This window comes from Podarcis pityusensis (assembly GCF_964106645.2).
Source record: "Podarcis pityusensis genome assembly, chromosome: 8".
In the NCBI taxonomy this organism is placed as follows: domain Eukaryota; kingdom Metazoa; phylum Chordata; class Lepidosauria; order Squamata; family Lacertidae; genus Podarcis; species Podarcis pityusensis.
Window position 1 is genome coordinate 1816501 of NC_138033.1, and position 25659 is coordinate 1842159.

Genomic DNA, 25659 nt, shown 5'->3' on the forward strand with positions numbered 1-25659 from the left:
CCACGTCACTTATCGAAAAATTTGGCAAGGCTCGAAGCATTGCTGGTTTCACGCCAGCCCTTTTTCCTGAAATTGCCATCCTTCGTTCCCCTTTATTTACGACATTTGCATACTCCCCGATAACATAAGATCTCTGATATTCCGGTAAATATTAAAGCAACCATGATAAATCCAGGAAAATGTCCCTGGTCAGTCATTTTGCGTCGTATGAAAAAAAATGGGAAACAGAAGTTGGTTAAGGGACAGTCAATGGCTGCTCTTTAGCTATGCTGAACAGGAAGTAATAAAACACAATGAAACTGAGAGAAGGAAGCTTTTAATTAATGTTGTAGGAGGGTAAGCTGCTGAAGGGATTGACGTGAGAAGAAACATTATATATTACTGCACAGAGGCGGTGGGGAAGGAGCTACTGGGTGATGCAATGTCCAGTTTAATACCAGTTCCTGCTAACAGCCAAACAGCCAAAAGGCTTTAGCATGGAAGCAACCCTCCAGAATCTGCTTGCTTTGCAAGGAACCTTATTCCATGGGTAGGCAAACTAAGGCCCGGGGGCCGGATCCGGCCCAATTGCCTTCTAAATCTGGCCTGCGGACGGTCCGTGAATCAGCGTGTTTTGACATGAGTAGAATGTGTCCTATTATTTAAAATGCATCTCTGGGTTATTTGTGGGGCATAGGAATTCGTTCATTCTCCCCCCCCCCTGAAATATAGTCCACCCCCCCAAGGTCTGAGGGACAGTGGACTGGCCCCCTGCTGAAAAAGTTTGCTGACCCCTGCAGTTGGGTTTTGCTCGGATAATAAGGCTTTCTCCGATCAAGTTAGAACTGGGAATTGCTTGGCCTGGTTTTTGTTTTTAAAGGTTTGCTTAGTTGTTTTCTGAACTCTGCAAGAGCCAGCTAAAGGGTGTTTAAAGGAGGTTTAAGGTGACACAATCTGTAACATGGAGCAGATTTTTTGGGGGTGTATGAAAACGATGGCTGTGGAAAGGGATGTTCCACTGCGTAACTGAAGGTCATTGCTGCTTGTTGCAGCCCTGGGTATCAAACACCGTATTTTTCGCTCTATAAGACGCACCAGACCACAAGAAGCACCTAGTTTTTGTAGGAGGAAAACAAGAAAAAAAATATTCAGAATCTCAGAAGCCAGAATAGCAAGAGGGATCGCTGCTGTTCTGGCTTCTGGGATAGCTGCGCAGCCTGCATTCACTCCATAAGACGCACACACATTTCCCCTTACTTTTTGGGAGGGAAAAAGTGAGTCTTATAGAGGAAAAAATACGGTATAATGCCTAAGTCTATGGAGATGTCATTTTGAAAGCTGACTTCTGGATTCTAACCTGGGTGGGGTGGGATGGTGGCGGCAGCATGGAAATCAGAAATTTGTGCATTGCATTCCTTCCCAATGTATCCCTCTGAATAAAGTCAACCAAGAGTTATCCAAACCAGTGTCTCTGTTTGTCTGTGAGCCTGTAGGTCTGTTCGTCCAAGAGGAAGGGGCAATGAGTTGCTGGCCCCCAAACCCACCAAGGAACGGGATAGAATGGCTGCAAAACGTTTCGGAAGATTTCTCTCACCGTTATCATTCTCAGGCCAAAGAAAGGCACAATCTGCTCCCTGAGCTTGGTTGCAGTTTGAAAAGGAAATATTTATGGACAGAAAAAACAACAACACAAGCCCATCTGCTCTCACTTTGTTTTGTTTCGTTTCTCCGTTTTGTCTCGCCGCAACGAGAAGCAAGAAGGCTTCTATTTTTGACAGCAAGAGTGAAAGAGAGAATTTGGTTCGTTGTGGTGTTTCATCTGTGTTCTACATTTGCTGTACATCCTGGACTTCAGGTCGTTTCATAGGCCACAGACCCCAAATTCCAAGCACAAACGATCTGTTTCCACGCAAGTGAAGGGAAAGATTTCTTTTTTTAAAAAAACCCAACACAGATTTCTTTTTTTTTAAAAAAAACCAACACAACCCACTATAAAAATAACTATATTTTTAGTTAAATTAAAAAAAATTAAAAATTAAAGGAGGATAGCACCTCTGAACAATTATGCAAAATCTGGGAATGAATGAAGAGCGGAGGTATCGCTTACCAAAGACACTGAGGATCATAGTTCCACGGTACATCATGGCGTCGATGGTGCCTCCTTTGAGATGCACAGGCAGCCCGTTGTCCTCCTGCGGAGAGGCAAGGAGTTAGCCCCATTTCATTGAAGGGGACCCCAAAGGTCATCTAGTCACCTGCCCTCCCCCCAGTCCACTTCAATATGTGTGCATCATGCTCAGTGGGCGCACTGGGGGCTGCACTCTCTGGATGAGCAACTTCAAGGCAACCCTCTTTGAGCTTTGCGTTCCTGGGGGTTGGGCTGGATGACCCCTGGGATCCCCTGCAACACCACAACCGGTGCTGGACTCACGCATAGGCTAAACAAGCTCTAGCCTAGGGCCCCACTCTCTTGGGAGCCCCCCAAAAAATTAAAGGGGAAAAAACAACTGGATGTACACTTTCAAAATATAAGGTAAAAAACAAATAAAATAGAATCTACATACAGCAACCGTGTTTTGTGTTGTGTCGGCTCCTGTGATGTACGCAATGGGCCCCGCCTGCTCGCCTGCTCCCTAAAATATCCCTGGTTTGCTCCTTTTTCTATAGAGGGTGCCCACATTCTGCATGGACTGGTTGCACGGCAAATGGTTTTAGATACCTTTTAGGTCCATAAATTACCATATAGCAGGGGTGGCCAACTCCCAAGAGACTGCAATCTACTCACAGAATTAAAAACCGGCAGTGATCAAACCCACTTTTGGGGGGTTCAGGTCAAAGTTGTTGAACTATGCAGAACTGGCAAAATTGACACATAAGCTACGGGACAAGGATAACTGTGACTTTAAAAATGAATGGGATCCTTTTACAAAGTATTTAAAGATGCAACAAAGTGAACTGGACTCCTTGGCAGGTTTTGAATAAACACTCACAAACTTTTTATTGATAATAACCAGTTAGACAAATTAAGGATTTATACAACTTTGTAACCTGCAGAAAACAGCATTCTTAGAGAAATCAAAGACTGGAACTGAGGGAAGTCGGGGGGTGGGGGTTTTGTGTGGGAGGGAGGAAAAATTGGGGGGGGGGGAGAAGGATGATATGTTTCTGGATAATATGTTTTGTTTTAATTTTGAATAAAAAAATTAAAATAATAATAAAATGATCATCATCATTGTCATCATCAAAGTAATCATGGAAGGGACCCCTGGGGTCATCTAGTCCAGCCCCCTGCGATGCAGGAATCTCAGCTCAAGCATCCATGACAGAAGGCCACCCAACCTCTGCTTAGAAACCTCCAAGGAAGGAGGGTCCATCACCGCTCTATTCAGAGAAAGAACCATCCTTTGAAAAGGAGGACACCTGTGACCAGCCTAGCCCCTTCTTCTTTTCCCCTCCTTCTTCTCTCTCTCTTTCCCTCCCTCCCTCCTGCCGTGTCTGGTTCAGCAAAGCCATTGCTACCATAAACCCGCTGCTTTCTGGACGCAGCCAAATCTCTCACCTGGAAGAGCTTCTGGTATTCTGGGACCTTGTTCTTCAATGTCCGAGGGGCGGAGGTGGAGAGGAACCGGAGAGAACTGATACGGGAAGCCTAGCAAAGAGAGGAAACGAGGAACAAAAAAAGCAGAATCGCATTAGGAAGTCCCATCTCTTCCCAAGGAGCCATGGATAACCCTTTCCTTCACGAATTTGTCATCTCCAGGCTTGACTACTGTAATTCGCTCTACGTGGGGCTGCCCTTGAAACTGTCCCAGAAACTCCAGCGGGTGCAGAATGCCGTGGCGAGACTTCTCACAGGGTCCTTGCCGCAGGATCACATTCATCCCGGTGGAATACAGGGTCAGGTTCAAGGTGCTGGTTTTGACCTTTAAAGCCCTAGGACCCTCGTATCTACGGGACTGCCTCCCCTGGTATGTCCCACGGAATAAACAGCAACACCCTAGAGGTCCCGGGCCCTAAGGAAGTCAAATTAGCCTCAACCAGAGCCAGGGCCTTTTCAGTACCGGCCCCGGCCTGGTGGAACGCTCTGTCTCATGGGACCAGGGCCCTGCAGGATCTGATTTCTTTCCGCAGGGCCTGCAAGACAGAGTTGTTCCGCCTGGCCTTTGGCTTGGAATCAACTTGATCCCCTCCCCCTCTTTCCTTTTTCCTTTCTCCTTCTGTGATGGAACTCCTATTTGGAGATTTCCCTGGTTTTTCCTACCAGTCTGGATAGTTGACGTTTTCATCCCCAAAAAGTTTTTGATTTGAGTTTCTACTGAAATGAGGCTGCATCTTAATGTTGCATTTTAATCTTGTTTTTAAGTTGTATTTTAATCAATTGTATTGCTATCTGGTGTTAGCCACCCTTAGCCCGGTCTTGGCTGGGGAGGGTGGGGTTTTATTTATTTATTCATACATACATACTACTACTACTACTACTACTACTACTACCTGCTTTAAATTGGTGGCCAGGCCTGCCTCCTGGAGAAGCCCTAAGCCTGGAAAGCTGATGCTATACAATTTACCCAGAGTTGTTGCTCAGTAGTGTGCTCAGGGGACGGATGGATAATTGCAGCCCACCTCTTGGGTTGTTGTGAAGGCGAACCAGCTTAATGTTTGCAAAGGTTTGCCATTAAATCTCTTAAGTTCGCTGCATGTAAATTCTAAATCCTTTTCCTGTAAGACCTATTACAGTCATTAAGAGTCGTCAACAGGCTCATCTCAGCTACCTGCCAATCTCCCATTCCCACCACCCTTCTGAGTAATACCCCTCCCCACCTTCTCACTATATAGAAGGATCTGGCAACTTCTGTTTCAGTGTATCTGAAGAAGTGTGCATGCACACGAAAGCTCATACCAAGAACTAACTTAGTTGGTCTTTAAGGTGCTACTGGAAGGAATTTTTTTATGTAAATTCTAGTTCACTGTAAACTCAGGTACAACAGATTGTATTTAGCCAGCTGCGGTTACAGCCGCCGTTGGAACTTCTGCTTTCTCCGGAAGCTGAGATGTAAAAGCACTCGGGGTTTTGTCCCTGGGGGCCCTAAAAGCACAAGTGAAAGCTGGGTCCAGTGACATGCAGAACAGTCGCCACCTGTCCTCCCCCCTTCCCCACCCCACTCCAGACCAGCCGGGTGCCCTCCAGATGTTTTCGACTACAAAACCCACCAGCCATGAACATAAGAGAATAAGGAGAGCCTGCTGGATGCGGCCAGCGGCTCATCTAGTCCAGCATCTTCCCACAGATACCTGTGGGGGATCAGGATCCGAGCACAAGAGCTGTCGGATGTGAAACACAAGAGCAGTCAAGTACAACATTCCTAGAGGGAACATGTTTGCACATGGGGAGGAATGTTTGTCCAGTTGGCAGGTAAACTTCCTGTTTCCTTCTGGGCTGGGACAGACTTCCTCTACATGTGACTAGAGGTGGGTGTGGCCTCACCTGTGCAGGTAACAACAAAAGCACAGGGCAGGGCAGCCATCTCTCTCTCTTTGACTACATGCGTCAAAGAAGCAACATCTGCTTAGCCAAAGATGCTCTCTTGGCCTCCAGCCAAGAGAGGACAAAGGGACTGTCTCCATATGAGATAGTTTCCAGGTATATGTTACTTTTCTAAGCTAAGTCTGCCTTCTGGGATCCAATTGTGAACAGAATGATGTGTGAGTAAACCTTTTTATACTTTTATAGAAGACTGTGTCGTGTCTTATCTTTTATGAGGGAATAAGGGGAAAATACCAGAACAGTCATTATAGAGGCTTTAGCGAGCCTGAGCAAACGCATCCGCTGTGAGTTTAAAAAGGGGAATGTTACTCTGCTAAATTGTGAACTTGTTAACACAAGTTGGTAAAGGATATAATCAAACAATCTATCCTCTCCTGCATCCCTGAACATTCCCACAAGAGCGACTCTCCCTTTATTGTGGTTTCCAGCAACTCTCTTCCTCCATGAATTTGTCCCATCCTCTTTTAAAGCCATCCAAGTTGGTTTGCATCGTTGCGGCCCTGTAGCAGGGAGTTCCACAGTTTAACCATGCGCTGTGTGAAGAAGGACTTGTGATGGCCTGGGACATGGGCTCGGACTCAGAACCAGAGGGGACTCAGTCTGCACCGGATCCTTTGCCTCAGGCATCATCTGAACCAAGTCTGGGACCTGATCCTGAAGAGTCCCAGTCTGCACAGGTTCCCCTGCAACAAACCCCAGCTGGGCCGAGTCAGGGGCCTGATCCTGCCCTGGCTCCAGATGCGGGGATGACCTCGTTGCCTCCAGCTGGGCCATCACTTACAGCAGCTCCACTACCAGTTGGGTCAGGGGAGGCTGAGGTGGCCTCTGGTACGCAGGATGAGACCCTATCTGCCTGCAGACTGTCTGGCCAGAGTGGTGCATGCTCTAGTTATCTCTCACTTGGACTACTGCAATGTGCTCTACGTGGGGCTCCCTTTGAACGTGACCCGGAAACTACATCTAATCCAGAATGCTGTAGCTGGACTGGTGACTGGAAGCGGCCGCCAGGACCACATAACACCGGTCCTGAAAGACCTACATTTGCTCCCAGGACGTTTCCGAGCACAATTCAAAGCGTTGGTGCTGACCTTTAAAGCCCTAAATGGCCTCGGTCCTGTATACCTGAAGGAGCGTCTCCACCCCCATCGTTCAGCTGGACACCGGGGTCCAGCTCTGAGGGCCTTCTGGTGGTTCCCTCCCTTGCGAGAAGTGAGGTTACAGGGAAGCAGGCAGAGGGCCTTCTCGGTGGTGGCACCCGCCCTGTGGAACACCCTCCCACCAGATGTCAAAGAGAAAAACAACTACCTGACATTCAGAAGACATCTGAAGGCAGCCCTGTTTAGGGAAGCTTTTAATGTTTGATGGACTACTGTATTTTAATATTCTGTTGAAAGCCGCCCAGAGTGGCTGGGGAAGCACAGCCAGATGGGCGGGGTATAATAAATAAATAAATAAATAAATAAATAATATCATTTTGGGCTCGCTTCTTCCCTCTTTCCCCAAAACAAGGCAGTGTGGGGCCTGTGGGCTGTGTGTTGATGTGCTCTTGCAGCCCACTTGGTAGGAAAAGTTGGACCGCCCTGATTTAGACGGTACCCGGTTGGCGAAGGCGGGCCTAGGCTTAAACCTAGGTTTACTCCAGCTCCTCCCAAAACATCAGTTTTTCAAAAGGTAAAGTATTTCTCCCATGGAAGCAGCAGGTTGGTGGTGGTGGGGCAGATGGAATAAGTAGCTAAGGCTGATCTCTGTTCTGTGTCTGTTTCACAGGCAAAGAGAAATCTTATGAAATAAATGAAACGAATAACCCTGTGAGGAAGGACTAGGAAGGACTCAAAATAACCCACTTGGCTGTGAAGTTCAACTGGGTGACCTTGAGCCAGAAACTGCCTCTCAACCTGACCTAAATCTCAGGGTTCTTGTGGGGATTCATTGAGGAGGAAGAGGTTGAATATAAATGCAATCGATAAATAAAGCGATGTAACTAAACTGGTGAGCCGCTCTCCTCTGAAAGCTGCTGTGAACTTCCCAGCGATGGACAGGAAGAGCAGAACGCCATGATATAGGAGAAGGGAATTAAAAGTGTTTTACAGAGGAATTGATGCCTTTCTCAGACTATCCAAAGAAATATTACAGTACGATGAGCTCACGAGAAGGACTGGAGTTCTGAGCGACAGAAGCAACGAGATTATAATATTGCGGTTTGATAGATTTAATAGACAGAAGTTAGGGTGCAGCCAAAGGGGAGGAACAACAACAACTGTGGAGAACGGGGCGGAAAGTCAACAAAAATAAGAGAAAAGACGAAATTGCATTTTGGCTGTAGAGGTTTAAAAACGTCAAAACTTACAAAAAAAGTAGAAACTTAATAAAATATAATGGGGGGGGGGAAGAAAAAAAGATATAGGAGCAGGGAAAGGGTGGAATATAATCATGCCTGCTTTTTACCCCATGCATCTGACCAAGTAGGCTGTATCACACACACAACTTTCTGCTTCAATATATATATCTTTTTAAAGGGACTCTGGAACAAACTGGCAAGGCTATCCCCCTTGTTATGGAAAAATCTAGGTGTGAGGCTGCTCAGTCCCCCAGAAGGTCAGGCAGAGCCCGTGGGTCCCTGCGGAATAAAGGAAGGAGTCCAGCCACCAACCGGAGCAAATAGCTGTAGACCAAAGTTTATTGCGCAACAGGCTCAAAGAGGAATTTTGAACCCCGAGGATGGGGTGACTTTTAAAACTTTCCCACCATATCCCAGAATACAGTTCGTACAGCATCATTGCTGCATCACTGACATGTCACAAAAGGGGAGGGGTAGACAGGGGTTGGGACACGGGTGGCGCTGTGGGTTAAACCACAGAGCCTAGGACTTGCCAATCAGAAGGTCAGCGGTTCAAATCCCCGCGACGGGGTGAGCTCCCGTTGCTCGGTCCCTGCTCCTGCCCACCTAGCAGTTCGAAGGCACGTCAAAGTGCAAGTAGATAAATAGGTACCACTCTGACGGGAAGGTAAACGGCGTTTCCGTGCACTGCTCTGGTTCGCCAGAAGCGGCTTAGTCATGCTGGCCACATGAGCCGGAAGCTGTATGCCGGCATCCTCGGCCAATAAAGCGAGATGAGCGCCGCAACCCCAGAGTTGGCCACGATGGTCAGGGGTCGCTTTACCTTTACAGACAGGGGTTACACTAGTTTAACCTTGGCAAACATGTCCAGACAAGTCCTTGGTACAAGATTAGCATAAACAGACATGTCAGGGCAAGACCCAGGTATAAGATTAGCAGAGGCAAACACCTCTGAAGTCCCACCACCCAAAGTACAATAGAACTTCCTTTGCATGTCTGGACCCCTTGGCAAATCTGGTGATGGGATTAGGCTTTCCTTGGCCAACAATCAGCTCAGCAATCGTCACCTCTGGGAACTTCCTGGAGTCCTTTTCAAGGAGAAAATAGCTTTGGAATGGAGGAAACTGGCAAAGGAGTTGATTTTATACTACAGTGGTACCTCGGGTTACATACGCTTCAGGTTACATACGCTTCAGGTTACAGACTCCGCTAACCCAGAAATAGTACCTTGGGTTAAGAACTTTGCTTCAGGATGAGAACAGAAATTGCGTAGCGGCAGCAGCAGGAGGCCCCATTAGCTAAAGTGGTGCTTCAGGTTAAGAACAGTTTCAGGTTAAGTACAGACCTCCGGAACGAATTAAGTTCTTAACCCGAAGTACCACTGTATTTTTTAAAGCTAGGTAACTTCCCTGACCTGTCAAGTCGAAAGGATACATTCAGGCATAATATTTGTAACATTTAACAACTTTAAAGATGTGCCCCCCCCATAATTTCTGTAACACCCTGAAACTGTGTTACGCCTGTTTGGGCCTCGCCAGCGTTTTTCAACACCAGCAAAAGTCCAGGAGCTTATGGGTTAGGAGCAAGGAAGCTATAGGGCTCACAAACACCCCAGAGTTAGTGACCTGCTTTTAGCAAGCAGCCGTGCAGAGACAGAGGAGGGGTCTTTACCAGAAGGGATTTCATGGTCTTTACGGTGGTCCTTGCTGCCTCCTTCCTGATCTCTCTCCTTCCCTTGCTTCTCTCTGCCTGTGTCTCTGCTGACCTCCAGCTGGGCCTTACAAGGGCATTGCCTCCCTGCCAGGGCGGAGGGGAGGGGGCCCCGCCGTTGTTTTCCTTGACCGCCTGCCAGAAGTAAGGGCAGCTGGCGAGTTCAAACTTCGGACTGGAATGCGGAGGCTGGAGGGACATTTCAGAGGGCCTGCGGTGGAGAAGGGGCAGCAGCTGTCTTTACCGTATTCTGGGATCAGGTTATGATGCACAGCATTACACGGAGAAAGCAGATAGGAAAAAGTTTCCCTCCTTCTCTCGTAGCCCTAGAGGTTTGGGCATCCAACGAAGCTGTGCGTTGTGAGTTTTGGGACTAGCACCAGATTTATGCACAGTATAAGCTAAACAAGTTCTAGCTTAGGGCCACACTCTCTTGGTAAAGGGACCCCTGACCATTAGGTCCAGTCGTGACCGACTCTGGGGTTGCGGCGCTCATCTCGCTTTAGTGGCCGAGGGAGCCGGCGTACAGCTTCCGGGTCATGTGGCCAGCAGGACTAAGCCGCTTCTGGAGAACCAGAGCAGCGCACGGAAACGCTGTTTACCTTCCCGCCGGAGTGGTACCTATTTATCTACTTGCACTTTGACGTGCTTTCGAACTGCTAGGTTGGCAGAAGCAGGGACTGAGCAAGGGGAGCTCACCCCGTCGCAGGGATTCGAACCGCCGACCTTCTGATCGGCAAGTCCTAGGCTCTGTGGTTTAACCCACAGCACCACCCACGTCCCACACTCTCTTGGAGGTCCCCCCAAAAAATAAAGGGGGGAAGTGTATGTACAGTGGTACCTAGGGTTACAGACGCTTCAGGTTACAGACTCCGCTAACCCAGAAATAGTACCTTGGGTTAAGAACTTTGCTTCAGGATGGGTGACACCTGGCTTGAGAGCAGTACATGTGAAAAGGATCTAGGAGTCTTGGTTGACCACAAACTTGACATGAGCCAACATGACATTTAGCGGCAGCTAAAAAAGCCAATGCAATTCTGGGCTGCATCAATAGGAGTATAGCATCTAGATCAAGGGAAGTAATAGTGCCACTGTATTCTGCTCTGGTCAGACCTCACCTGGAGTACTGTGTCCAGTTCTGGGCACCACAATTCAAGAAGGACACTGACAAACTGGAACGTGTCCAGAGGAAGGCAACCAAAATGGTCAAAGGCCTGGAAACGATGCCTTATGAGGAACGGCTAAGGGAGCTGGGCATGTTTAGCCTGGAGAAGAGGAGGTTACGGGGTGATATGATAGCCATGTTCCAATATATAAAAGGATGTCACATAGAGGAGGGAGAAAGGTTGTTTTCTGCTGCTCCAGAGAAGCGGACACGGAGCAATGGATCCAAACTACAAGAAAGAAGATTCCACCTAAACATTAGGAAGAACTTCCTGACAGTAAGAGCTGTTCGACAGTGGAATTTGCTGCCAAGGAGTGTGGTGGAGTCTCCTTCTTTGGAGGTCTTTAAGCAGAGGCTTGACAACCATATGTCAGGAGTGCTCTGATGGTGTTTCCTGCTTGGCAGGGGGTTGGACTCGATGGCCCTTGTGGTCTCTTCCAACTCTAGGATTCTAGGATTCTATGATTCTATTCTAGGATGAGAATAGAAATTGTGTGGCGGTGGTGCGGCGGCAGCAGGAGGCCCCATTAGCTAAAGAGGTACCTCAGGTTAAGAACAGTTTCAGGTTAAGAACAGACCTCCGGAATGAATTAAGTTCTTAACCCGAGGTACTACTGTACATTTCCAAAATATAAGATAAAAAACAAATAAAACAAAACCTACATCCAGCAAGTGTTTTGTGTTGTGTAGGCTCCTGTGGTGTAAGTCATGGGCCCCACCTGCTAGCCTGCCCCCTAAAAGATCACTGGTTTGCTCCTTTCTATATATAGGGTGCCAACATTCTGCATGGGCTGTTTGCACGGCAACATGTGCAAATGGCTTGAGATACCTATGAGGTCCATAAATTACCATCTAGCTAGATAGGACAGCTGGACGTATAAAGGGCCCCATTACCTTCAGTAGTTTAGGGCCTCATCAAACCTAAATCTGGCCCTGAGTGGGACCGTATTCTGGGATCAGGTTTGCATGGCATAGAACAATCAAAGCAGACAGAGTTGGCCACTGTGAGAACAGGATGCTGGGATTGATGGCCCATTGGCCTGATCAAGATTTGCCTTGAGACAGTCTTTAAACCTCTTGTTGACCACCACCATTCTTAAGTTTGGAACAGAGCAGGGGTCTGCAACCCGCGGCTCCGGAGCCGCATGTGGCTCTTTTACACCTTTGCCGTGGCTCCGGGGCGGATACTAGCGAGGGGAGGAGGCGCATTGTGCGCCCCGACACTCCCCACTGTGGCGGGCGCTGTACTGGCTGTGACGTCGTATGGGGGCGGTGCGTGCTTTAGTCACGCACCGTCCCGACGTCACCTTCCCGGTTTTGTGGCTCCCAGGTTTTTTTTCTTCGGAAACGGGTCCAAGTGGCTCTTTTTGTCTTAAAGGTTGCAGACCCCTGGAATAGAGCATTCTTATGCTTTGGAAGACGATCATCAGGCATCCGCACAACATGACCAGTCCAACGAAGTTGATGTTGAAGAATCATTGCTTCAACACCGGTGATCTCCTTGATAAAGAGTTTTGTGAAACCCTAAAGTCTGCATTTGCCTACAGCGGCCCAAGTTGGTCTGATCAAAGCAATCGTTCTGCAATCTGCGACTCCAGGAGGAGCTGAGGCTTTGCTTCTCAGTCATCGCACAGGGAAGCGAAACCAGCCCCGTCCTTCTCCTTTTAAACACCAGATTGGTGTCTTGCTCGCCTACTGAAAGGACAACATCGTATCAGGGCATGTGCATTGCTGCTGTGCAACCCCAGGCTGGGACAGCTTAGGTAGCTGGTTTATACAAAGTCAGGTAGTTGGTTCAACTGAGCTCAGGCAGAGGACCTGATGGGTTTTTTCCTAGCCTAATTTAGGAATACTGGAACTGAAGTTTGCACTCTGTGGCTGAGCTATGACTCCCTGATGACTGAGAACAATCTAGCCAATGTTTTTGTCGTCAGACATTGGGATTACTGAACCCTACTTGAGGGTTTCTATACCCTCAAGACAGAGCAACTGGTTTCCTCTCCTTGCTGTTTCCCCCTCCTTTCTTCATCAGCTCTGCTTTGCTTGCAGGTATGATGACAGCCAATTCCGTCGCTCTGGGTTTCTTCTGCATGAGTTTCTTCTGGTTGCTGGTTCACCCTGAGGATCTCTGGAGGCAGCAGCAGGCCAAGGTGGAGAACTCTAGGTAGGTAGAACCTCGTGCAAAGGTGAGAGAGGATGGGCAGAAAGTGGGACGGGATGAATCTGTGGACTCTCAGTCTCTGCATGTTGTCTTTGTCCATGGAGTTTTCTTGGCCCGGATACTGGAGTGGCTTTCCGGTTCCTGCTCCAATTAAAAGACGCCTGCTTCTTGGGAGAAAAGCAACGACAAACCTAGACAGCATCTTAAAAAGCAGAGACATCCCCTTGCCGACAAAGGCACTTTTAGTTAAAGCTCTGGTTTTCCCAGTAGTGATGTATGGAAGTGAGAGCTGGACCATAAAGAAGGCTGATTGCTGAAGAATGGATGCTTTTGAATTCTGGTGCTGGAGGAGACTCTTGAGAGTCCCATGGACTGCAAGAAGATCCAACCTCTCCATTCTGAAGGAAAGCAGCCCTGAGTGCTCACTGGAAGGACAGATCCTGAAGCTGAGGCTCCAAGACTTTGGCCACCTCCTGAGAAGAGAAGACTCCCTGGAAAAGACCCTGATGTTGGGAAAGATGGAGGGCACAAGGAGAAGGACGAGATGGTGGGACAGTGTTCTCGAAGCTACCAGCATGAGTCTGACCAAACTGCAGGAGGCAGTGGAAGACATGGGTGCCTGGCGTGCTCTGGTCCACGGGGTCACAAAGAGTCGGACACAACTAAACAACAGTCTCTGCATTACAGGTGGGGATGGACGGAGAATTTCAGTTTGTGTTTTAATTAAAAACCTGATTCACGCTTCCCAGAACAACATGCAAACTGGAATACAGCTGTCATGAGAATTTTGTGCATCTCTGAATTTTGCAATACAGTTCTCCAAGCAAAACTGTGTATCAAAGCGCACATAAAACTGTACTCTTTTCAGCACCTGCTAAAAGCATTTTTGTTTAGACAAGCCTAGGCAGAGATGTAGAATGATGACATGTGTTTTCATCTGTTTTTAGTTGATTGTTGGTTTCATTTTATTTTTTTTGATGTTTTAAATAGTGGTTTTTATTTTACTGATAGTTTTACTGTTTCGCTCTTTTTGTAAACCACTTTGAGGTTTTCTTTTGTTTTCTACACAATCAAGTACTATATACCGTATTTTTCCATATATAAGACTACTTTTTTTTTTTTTTTTTACAAAAAAATATGTTAAAAAGGGGAGGTAGTCTTATACACAGGGGGCAATCTCCCCCCCATTTTCTAATTTTGAGTCCCCCAAAATAGGGGGTGTCATACACGGGGGCATGTTATACACGGAAAAATACAGTAAATGTTAGGAAATAAAAATAAGGTAGATGAATATGTTAGGTGAAATGGCTTGCAAAAATGTTACAGATAGGTAGCCGTGTTGGTCTGCCATAGTCAAAATAAAAAAGTTCCTTCCAGTAGCACCTTAAAGACCAACTAAGTTAGTTCTTGGTATGAGCTTTCGTGTGCATGCCGTGTTGGTCTGCCATAGTCAAAATATCTGAAGAAGTGTGCATGCACACGAAAGCTCATACCAAGAACTAACTTAGTTGGTCTTTAAGGTGCTACTGGAAGGAACTTTTTTATTTTGCAAAAATGTGTAATTAATGAGAAATTGACCTTAAAATTTTTCACGAGGACTTTTACACACACACACACACACACACACACACACATATACAGTGAAAGTGTTTACTAAAAGGAAAGGTTGGTTGGAAGTCACCCTGGGCAAGATAGAGACTAAAAAATTCAATAAATAAATAAAACCGCAAACTGGTACAGAAATGTTGGGAACTGATCTTGTTTAAAAAAATATATTTTATTGAAAAAATTCAATGGACAAATAAAGTGAAAGAAAGGTGCTTGAAACTGCAATACGATATGCAGGTGCATAAGTAAGGTGATTATTCCAATGAGTATACAATTATTAACAAGTTGTAATATTTTTTAATAAATGCATTCTAAGTATTATTGCATTTATCCATACACAATCTGCGTCTAAAAGCAATCTGTTCATTTTCTATCCCTTGATCAAAGGGGGGGGGGGTTTCATAGTATTATCTTTCCAGTGAATCGGTATCAGTCTTTTGGTGGAAGTGAGGGGGCGTAGAATGAACTGATCTGAAGACTTTTGAAAGGAGGAGAAACTGGGAGACTTCTCTTTCTCTGACTGCAGGTCCTGTCCTTGGCGATGCATGAGCTTTGTCCAGATGTGGCCTGGAACCTTCTGCATAGTGAGTAAAAGTTTCTAATTCGGGGACACTCCCTTTTTGAACAGTTAACATCTCTGCGTATTACCTGGCTTAATAAGACAGTGGCAGAGCAGTTGCAACAGGTAAAGGTAAAGGACCCCTGGACGGTTAAGTCTAGTCCAGGGGTCGGCAACCTAAGGCCCATGGGTCACAAGCGGCCCTCGGGGTTGTTTAACTGGTCCACAAGCTGCCCCCAAACCAAGACGCCGGCTCGGCAAGTCCCCACGTGCAGCGCTAAACCGGTGCAGCACAGCACGGGTACTTGCTTTCGCGGCACTGGAAATCAAGTCTCCACATGCGCAGATGCCGAAAATCGCATCTGCACACAGGCAGACATCGGAAATCACGTCTGCGCAGACACAGACACCGGAAATCGCTGGTGCGCGTGCTCTTGCGCTCATGTGCGATCCAGCCCATGGAGGGATTTCTGCTGGAGTGAACCAGCCCAGGCAAGGTAAACCTTGGCGACCCCTGGTCTAGTCAAAGGCGACTCTGGGGTTGCAGCGCTCATCTCGCTTTCAGGCCGAGGGAGCCGGTGTTTGTCCACAGACAGCTTTCCACGTTATGTGGCTAGCAGGACTAAACCACTATTGGTGCACGGAGGACCGTGGCAACTGCCAGAGCGCATGGAAACGCAGTTTACCTTCCCGCCACAGCGGTACCAATTTATCTACTTGTACTGGTGTGCTTTCGAACTGCTAGGTTGGCAGGAGCTGGGACTGAGCAACGGGAGCTCACCCCATCGCGGGGATTCGAACCGCCAACCTTCCGATCGGCAAGCCCAAGAGGCTCAGTGGTTTAGACCACAGCGCCATCTGTTGAATTGATTTATTGGTTTGGCGTGACCCCTGCTAATTGATTTACGATCCACAATTAGCTCTTTATGCCCGGCGCGCTTCCTCCGAGCTGCGCCACTCAGCTCCGTCTCCAGTAGCTCTCCAGTCACGCCTCAGCAGAGTTAAACACAGCGGTGAAACTGTCACGTAGCTTCCACTTAGCTTCCGACAAACACACAGAGACCAGGTTTGTCCATTTCAGTATCTTTATTCCGACATTCCCCAGGAATCTCCTGGGCTCACAGCAGCCATGACAAACTGCCACCTTCTCTCTCAGAGAACCAGAGAGGAACAGAGCGTGACTCCTCCCAGACTCCTCCCAGCTTCTAAAGCTGACGTCAGAATGCTGAGGCATCATGGGAACAACTTAACCTGTTAAGTTCCAAACCCAACACCCCCTCTTGCCGAACCATTCTGACAAGACCTTTTTTGAGTTCAACACCTTTCCCTTTGCCTTATGCCCCTTCCCGGCATCTTTCCCAGGCACCTGTTGAACCCCTTCAACACTCCCAGAATCACACTGTGCGACACTTTTCCACGCACTTGTGACCTGATACCCTACTGACCCATTTGGGCCAGCAGTTGTGTCTTCTCCGTCAGATCCTTCCCCCTCTGACTTGACACCCTGTTTGTGAGCTTTCTCCATTACGCTAACCGGAGATGAAGCCTCACACCTGGACACTCCTTTCACAACCTTTGGAGATGCCCAGACCTGCCCTGAACCCTGATCTTGGACCTGGTCCCCATCACCGGGTTCTGAACCCTGATCTTGGACCTGGTCCCCATCACCGGGATCAGCCTCTGCCTCCCTTTCCTCCTCAGAATCAGACAGACATTCTGAGAGAAAATCAGAACTATCCCTGAGTCTTGAACACCCACCCTGTTCACAGAACTCAGCCTGCTTACTGACCAGCAGCTTGGTTTGATCACCCTCTGGGTATGCAAACTTCCACCCATTGGTTGCAGGATCATATCCACAGAAGATCATTTCCTGAACCTTTGGACCACCTGCCTCAAAGAGCTCAAAGGGCTCTTTGGCTACCCTCCCAAACCCGGGAAAACCATGTACCTGTGCACCCTTGCATGCCCTGCACCCTAGGGACCTCCCACATTTCCGGAGTTTATACCCTTTTGTGCACCTGTGCAGCTTTTGCACATGACTGGGAACCTTAGCACACTGCGCCTGTGCTTTTCCAGCATTCCCACCACCCTCCAGAGGTGACTCCAGAACAAAGAGATTGTTCTGCCCCCTTTTCACGTTGGCCACTTGTTTCCCCCCAACGTAGACCTCTATCTCCTCCTGTAAAGGAGAAAAAGACATGTTAGCCACAGCAGAAACCGACTTTCTCATTCCGTCTGCTAACATCACAGTTGTTCCTGTTGAAAACAGCCCTGCAGTTCCGCATTTTGCCAGCAGGCTCGCTTAGCAGGTGCTGACCAACAGCAGTATTCAAAACCCAGCGCGTCACCGTGTCCTGGCTGGAGTTGTTCTTCACAGTTGCCATAGAAGCAGTGATAAGAAAACAACCCTCCCCAGCGTCTGAACCACGTCTTTCCCTTGCGTTCCCACGCTGGCCTCCTCTCCGATGCTGATTCCCATGAGAACTCAGCTGGTTGACCTTGGGACCTTCCTGCCCAGCTGTCTCCGCTCTCCATGGGCAGCAACGACGAACTCCAGTGGAAAAACACTGCCCGGGGCTCCTCCCAGCCGGCCTCCTTCTCCTTCTTCCGGAAACGCACTCCTTGCCAGCTCCGCCCCCTCTGGCCTGGCTCCCACTGCGGCTTTCTGGGAACCTGCTTTGTTGACATTCCACTCCAGCACGCACAGTGGACAAGCCTTTACACTTGCCTTTGGAATCCTTCGCCCCCCCGATCTGCTCACTAGCACTCCTTGAGGCTAAAACATCAGGAACAGGGGCACCAGCCATCTCTAGGCTTTTGCAATACTTCTTCAGGGCTCTGGCCTCCTGCTGAAGTTTCACAGCACATCCCAGGCAGCCCTTGCTGACTTTACGCCCTTGCCCGACTTCTTAGAGTGAGCTGTTCAAACGCAATGTCCTCCAAGACCTGGCTGTCTGCCATCGTCTTCCCGTTCTCCCAAGGGGCCCCAAGCTGTACTCACAGATTGCAAGCTCCTCCGGCACCCATCCGTGGAGAAACGATTTTCCAGCTGCTCTTCAGCTCCCAGCACTCAGCTCTCAGCACAGGCAAACCTCTGTGTCTTTCAGCTGCTCTGAGCTCCGCAGCTCTCCTTTGCCTCTTAACACCAGGCAAAAATCTCACCGCCTCCTGCCTCAGCTCCAAACGCATTCCGGCACTTCAAAGCGTTCCTGTGACAGTTTTTACGATCGGTGATTAAGGGCCCATAACCTGTTGAATTGATTTATTGGTTTGGCGTGACCCCTGCTAATTGATTTACGATCCACAATTAGCTCTTTATGCCCGGCGCGCTTCCTCCGAGCTGCGCCACTCAGCTCCGTCTCCAGTAGCTCTCCAGTCACGCCTCAGCAGAGTTAAACACAGCGGTGAAACTGTCACGTAGCTTCCACTTAGCTTCCGACAAACACACAGAGACCAGGTTTGTCCATTTATCAGTCCTTTATTCCGACATTCCCCAGGAATCTCCTGGGCTCACAGCAGCCATGACAAACTGCCACCTTCTCTCTCAGAGAACCAGAGAGGAACAGAGCGTGACTCCTCCCAGACTCCTCCCAGCTTCTAAAGCTGACGTCAGAATGCTGAGGCATCATGGGAACAACTTAACCTGTTAAGTTCCAAACCCAACACCATCCATGAGAAGGGGTTAAAAGAAGCAGCTGTGGGGGGACTCTAGCTCCCATCAGCCCCAGGCAACATGCCCAGTGGCAAGGGATGATGGGAGTTGTAGTTCAATGGAGTTTGGACTTGCTCCAATAGCAGGAGGAGAAATATGAGTTGAAGGGAACAGAAATGAAATCAAACCTCTGCTTAATTGTTAAAGGTAAAGGTAAAGGGACTCCTGACCATTAGGTCCAGTTGTGACCAACTCTGGGGTTGCGGCGCTCATCTCGCTTTACTGGCCGAGGGAGCCGGCGTACAGCTTCCGGGTCATGTGGCCAGCATGACTAAGCCGCTTCTGGCGAACCAGAGCAGCGCACGGAAACACCGTTTACCTTCCCGCCAGAGCGGTACCTATTTATCTACTTGCACTTTGACGTGCTTTCTAACTGCTAGGTTGGCAGGAGCAGGAACCGAGCAACGGGAGCTCACCCCATTGCGGGGATTCGAACAGCTGACCTTCCGATCGGCAAGCCCTAGGCTCTGTGGTTTAACCTACAGCGCCACCCGCGTCCCTTAATTGTTAAGCTGTAGAGCATGAGATTCTTAATCTCAGGGTTGTGGGTCCAAGCCCCACGTTGGGTGAAAGATTCCTGGGTTGGACTGGATGACCCCTGGAGCCCGTTCAAACTCTACAATTCTACGAATCACACACACACAAACACAAAAAGGGGGAAATGAGGTTTGTGGCTATGCTGTACCTTCGGGAATCTAACCCATCTTCTGCTTTCTGACATGCATTTGTAGGCTCTGGGAAGGAGGTTTGAGTGCTCCCTGCCAAAAGATGCGAACACCTGGACTATCCATGGATTATGGTGAGGCGATCTCATTTGGGCTGTTATGGGAGGCATGTATTATTTGCTTGGACTTAAGTGAAGTATTTATTTTCTTACTTAAATATATATATTAAGCAGTGCCGGATTTACATATAAGCTGAACAAGCTCTAGCTTAGGGCCCCCAGAAAATTTAGAGGGGGGAAAAGTGGATGTACATTTCCAAAATATAAGATAAAAAACAAATAAAATAAAACCTACCTACAGCAACCATGTTTTGTGTTGTGTAGGCTCCTGTGATGTAAGTCATGGGCCCCGCCTGCTTGCCTGCTCCCTCAAATATCCCTGGTTTGCTCCTTTCTATATATAGGGTGCCTACAGTCTGCATGGACTGGTTGCAGGGCAACATGTTCAAATGGCTTGAGATACCTGTGAGGTCCATCAATGACCATCTAGCATCTAGTCAACACAAAAAACAGTGACAATTTGTTGCGGACAAAGGACATCTGGACATATAAAGGGCCCTGTTACCTTCAGGAGCTTAGGGCCTCATCAAACCTAAATCTGGCCCTGATATTAAGTGTGTGTGTGTGTGTGTGTGTGTGTGTACATGCGCGCGCACACACACACACACACAAAACACACGCACACATGCTACTTAAAAATATCAGAGCTGCTTACAACAATTATACTTAAAACCATACAATTAAAACCATAGAACAAAGTTAAATTAAGACAATATGATGCATTCTTAATTGCCTGCTGGAATAGAGAAGGTTCCAGCCTCCTTCACCTCCTCTCCTTGCCCTTTAAATCCACAGGCCCAGCAACATCATGGGCTGCTGCCCATATCGATACCTCTTCCCCTCCGACCTGGTGGTGAGTAGAACCTTTTTGCTGCAAAGTTTGGCTTCGGTGGCCCTGCTTCCAATGACCTGGGACAGCTCAGCGGGTAGAGCGCGAGACATTTAATTTTAGGTTTCTGGGTTCGAATCCCACGCTAGGTGAAATATTTCTGCATTGCAGGACAAGGCGACCCTTGTGGTTTGTTGGTTTGATTTATATACCGCCCTATACCCAGAGGTCTCAGGGTGGTTCACAGAAAAGATCACAATATATAAAATCAAAGAACAATAACCGCCGTCCCGTCCCAAGAGGCTTCCTCTGCTGCTGCTGGTGGTCCCTCCCTAAAAAAAATTGTTGGTAACTCTGGGAAATGGGGAGGGGGGGACGGGACGGGACGCCAAAGGTATTTTTGCACCACGGCGCCGGATATGCTTAAGAGGGCCCTGATCTGCCCCTTGAGCTGACTTGCCTAATGGTAGGGCCGGCCCCAGACATAGTCCTCAGGATGATACGATTGTCTCAAGTAGCCTGCTCCCTGTCAGGAGTTCAGCCTACACTCGAGTAGGAGCCTGGCAGAGACACATGCCCGACTGGCATGTTCTCTCCCTCCTGGTCGATTGTTCGGGAGTTTCAAAAGCTTTCTTCATCCCGAACATCACAGCGACCGATGCCACAAGACACCGGCACACTTAGGGATCCACAGTTTGTGCAACTCAGCATTTTGGCTAATCTACTTCATTTACATATAAACACACATGGAGCACTGCAACACGGCTCCCTCGCTCTCTAGCATCAGACAGCAAAGAGAAAAAGAACAAAGGACAATAGTCCCACTTGATGGAACACAGGAACACAAACATCCTGTCTCCGTCACTTGCCACTCGGTGGAATCAAAACATACACCGTCATGTGAAAGACAACAATCCCATGACTGCAATCACGGAGCAGGAATACTAACACTCCCCACCACCTTCCTTTCCTGCAGGACTTGACGTCTGAACTGAACGAGCATTGGCCATCCTTTATCAACCTGAGCAACTTCCAGTTCTGGTAACCAAGGCAGGGGGCTTAACAGAGAAGGGGGCTGGGGTTGGAGAAGGGACATGCGCTAGCTGGGGCTGATGGAAGTCGTAGTCCCAAACATCTGGCGGGGGCAGAGTTGGGGAAGGCTCAGGTGGAGAGATGCTGGGTGTGCCTGCCAACGGCTGTTTCCTCCCGCACAGGGACAAAGAGTGGCAGAAACACGGGAGCTGCGCCGGCTGCGTGGAAGCGCTGAGCTCTCCCGACAAATACTTCCGAGCCGCCCTCTTCCTGCGCACAAAATATAACATCGACAGGTGAGCTGATACGGCCGTGCGGTGTATCACAATTTGGATTCGGTGGGAAAGATGTACATAAAACACAATTAAAACCCAAACGGCATCTAGTACAGTGCGCCTTACAATAATAATAATAATAATAATAATAATTTATTATTTATACCCCGCCCATCTGGCTGGGCCTCCCCAGCCACTCTGGGCGGCTTCCATAAAAACCAAAGATACAGTAAAATATCACACGTTAAAAACTTCCCTGAACAGGGCTGCCTTAAGATGTCTTCTGAATGTCAGGTAGTTGTTTATCGCTTTGACATCTGCTGGAAGGGCGTTCCACAGGGCGGGCGCCACTACCGAGAAGGCCCTCTGCCTGGTTCCCTGTAGCTTTGCTTCTCGCAATGAGGGAACCGCCAGAAGGCCCTCGGCGCTGGACCTCAGCGTCCGGGCAGAGTGATGGGGGTGGAGACGCTCCTTCAGGTATACTGGACCGAGGCCGTTTAGGGCTTTAAAGGTCAGCACCAACACTTTGAATTGTGCTCGGAAACGTACTGGGAGCCAATGCAGGTCTTTCAAGACCAGTGTTATATGGTCTCGGCGGCCGCTCCTAGTCACCAGTCTAGCTGCCGCATTCTGGATTAGTTGTAGTTTCTGAGTCACCTTCAAAGGTAGCCCCACGTAGAGTGCATTGCAGTAGTCCAAGCGGGAGATAACCAGAGCATGCACCACTCTGGCGAGACAGTCCGCAGGCAGATAGGGTCTCAGCCTACGTACCAGATGGAGCTGGTAAACAGCTGCCCTGGACACAGATTTGACCTGTGCCTCCATGGACAGCTGTGAGTCCAAAATGACTCCCAGGCTGCGCACCTGGTCCTTCAGGGGCACAGTTGCCCCATTCAGGACCAGGGAATCCTCCACACCTGCCCGCCTCCTGTCCCCCAAAAACAGTACTTCAATGGCTGCCACAGGCAGAAAAATAATTAAGTGCCACACCAAAATCACCATCATTTTTCAAGTGGTCTCTAGGGCAGAAAGGAGTTGCTGCTGTAGCTAAATGACCCTGTTTTACATTCTCTTTCTGAACACAGCGCCTTTCAAAGAGCTGCTATCATCCCATCTTGTATCCAGAGCTACCAGGTACCTATCCTGTCCTATTTTTTGTTTCCGTGGAGATCTGAGAAATTGGGGAGGAGAGGGAGGTGGGTTACGGAAGGCCGCCATAAAATAGCTGGGTCCTCATTACACTTTTAATTCATCTCCTCATCCTCCTGGCCTGCAATAAGTCTATTAAGGTGGTTATTATTATTTATTATTATTATTATTATTATTATTATTATTATTATTATTACTATTTATTGGATTTCTACACCACCCTATACCAGGAGGTCTCAGGGCGGTTCACAGAAAAGATTCACAGAAAAGGTTGTGTACGCACTCTCTCTTCAAAGGACAATCTTCCCCTCAAAGAATTCTGGGCACTGTAGTTTAATAAGGGTTCCTTTGAATGGTAATTAAGGGAGGGTTAAACCACAATGCCCAGAATTCTTTGAGGGAAACAATTATCATATTTTTCGCTCTATAGGACGCACCAGACCACAAGACGCACCTAGTTTTTAGAGGGGGAAATCAAGAAAAAAATATTATTCCCCCCCCCCCCAGCCCCAAAGAGCAGCGGACAGCATATGATTCTAGGCCTGGGAGAGACTTAGCTTGAAAACCCCAGAGAGCTGCTGCTGGCAGCCTGTGTAGACAACACTGATGTGGGTGGACGAATGGCTTAGCAGCTTCCTGTATATCTCCTAACTGTAGTTCTCTGCCCCATCCTGCCTGCAATTCTCATTCTCAGCTCAGCACCTTCATGACTGTGTTGCGGCCCGTCCTGGGAGACCAATATGAACTCCAGTGTGTGACTGACGTCCGGGTGGGTTACCTTTTCTTTAGCTATGAAGTGTTCAAGGGTTAATTTGTTTAATCGTTTTTCGATACAAACATCAACCGCAAAAGACACATACAACAAAAACAATAACAACACAATTTGACAGTTCAGATTTGAATACACGGATATACCTATGACCACACCTTTTTAAACAATATTTTTCGATCGCTCTCCTCTCCCCCTACTTCCCACCACTATCCGCCTTATCGCTTAAATATTCGTTCCAGATTTCTTCATATTTATCCGTTCTTATTTTTTTCGTCGACATGCAATTCGTTCGTATGTAGCCAATCTGTCCATATTATCAATCCATGTGCTCAGTGGAATCTTTTTGCGGCTCTTCCAATTCATCAAACAAGTTTTTTTTTTTTGCTTCTAATATAGCACGGTACCCCTCCTCTTCTCAAATCTTTTTTTCCCTCTTTGCAGGGGCGTCAAATATTGGTGCAAATAAAGGTTTCGCTCCACAGCAATTTCTCCTCCAGCTGCATCGAGGACTCCGACTACAACATCTCCCCTTATAAGCCCTGCGGGAGCGAGAGGATGGTTTTCTATTTTCCCACCAGCCAGATGTTCCCACGCAACCCCTGCCCCTGACTCCAGGCAGGCGGAGATGTGAATTCTGCAAGGTGGACAAAAAGGCTAGAAGCAGCCAAAATCAAAATAAACCTTTAGGAATGGATACTTACTCTGGTGTGTGTTCTTTTAATAGAATTCCCTGGGCTCTACTACAGTGGTCCCTTGGTTCTCAAACTTAATCCAGAAGTCCGTTCCAAAACCAAAGCGTTCCAAAACCAAGGTGCGCTTTCCCATAGGAAGTAATGCAAAACGGCTTAATCTGTTCCAGACTTTTAAAAGCAACCCCTAAAACAGCAATTGAACATGAATTTTGCTATCTAACGAGACCATGGCTCCATAAAATGAAAGCAATAATCAATGTACTGTACTATAAAATAAATAAGATAGTTTTGTAGATGATAAAAATTAAAATTATTTTTTTTTCTTACCTGCACGGATGATAGTCATTGTTTGGATGGGGGGCTTTTATCCATTTCCTCAGTCACACAATCAGTCAATCAATCAGTAGCTGAACTGGGTCCCACACTGTCACAAAAAAAATTAAACTAAAAGGCCTCAAAAACAAAAACACAAAATAAAGAGCAAAAATAAAAACGCCAAACTTAATCCGTTCTGGAAGTCCGTTTGACTTCTGAAATGTTCAGAAACCAAGGCGTGGCTTCTGATTGGTGCAGACGCCCCGGAAATAATAGCCAGCAGCCGCATCGGACGTTCAGCTTCCGAAAAACGTTTGAAAACCGGAACACCTACGTCTGAGTTTTTGGCGTTTGGGAACCAAAGTGTTTGAGAACCAAGGTAAGGTAAAGGTAGAGGGACCCCTGACCATTAGGTCCAGTCGCGGATGACTGGGGTTGTGGCGCTCATCTCGCTTTATTGGCTGAGGGAGCCGGCGTACAGCTTCTGGGTTATGTAGCCAGAGCAGCACATGGAAACACCATTTAGCTTCCCGCCGGAGTGGTACCTATTTATCTACTTTGTGCTTTCGAACTGCTAGGTTGGCAGGAGCAGGGACCGAGCAACGGGAGCTCCCCCCCGTCGCGGGGATTTGAACCGCCGACCTTCTGATCGGCAAGTCCTAGGCTTTGTGGTTTAACCCACAGCGCCACCCGCGTCCCTGCAGAGAACCAAGGTACCACTGTATTAGACAAGGCGATCTTTCCACCTCAAGCAATGGAACCATTTGGAGGAACCATTGCAGGCCACCAAGTTATCAGTTGTTTTCATTAATTTTATTTTTATTAAAGCCTCAGCAGCTGCTCCCGCGAGAGCCAGCAGTGGACACCAACCTAGACGGCTTTAAGAGAAAATTAGACAAATTCATGGGCGAGAAAGTCAGCCAGACTCTCACTCAGCCTAACCTCCTTTGCAGGGTTGTGAGCATAAAGTGAGGGTAATATGCAGAGGGTGGGGGGAAGAACCATGTTAAGCCTACTCGAAGGAAAAGTATGATATA

At 48.0% G+C, this 25659-nt stretch overlaps 1 protein-coding gene across 1 annotated transcript in view; it reads left to right on the top strand.

Moving 5' to 3' along the window:
* The first annotated feature begins 5657 nt into the window (after positions 1-5657).
* ADAD2 (adenosine deaminase domain containing 2) overlaps positions 5658-25659 on the top strand; it is a 41171-nt gene continuing 21169 nt past the window's right edge. Inside the window, exons 1-10 of the mRNA XM_081016737.1 lie at positions 5658-5679; positions 12784-12898; positions 15030-15087; positions 19506-19573; positions 20354-20411; positions 21364-21428; positions 21602-21715; positions 22780-22828; positions 23538-23612; positions 24057-24219. Of these exons, the coding sequence (XP_080872863.1) occupies positions 5673-5679; positions 12784-12898; positions 15030-15087; positions 19506-19573; positions 20354-20411; positions 21364-21428; positions 21602-21715; positions 22780-22828; positions 23538-23612; positions 24057-24219 (772 nt within the window). The 5' untranslated portion in view covers positions 5658-5672. The remainder of the gene's footprint in view (positions 5680-12783; positions 12899-15029; positions 15088-19505; positions 19574-20353; positions 20412-21363; positions 21429-21601; positions 21716-22779; positions 22829-23537; positions 23613-24056; positions 24220-25659) is intronic.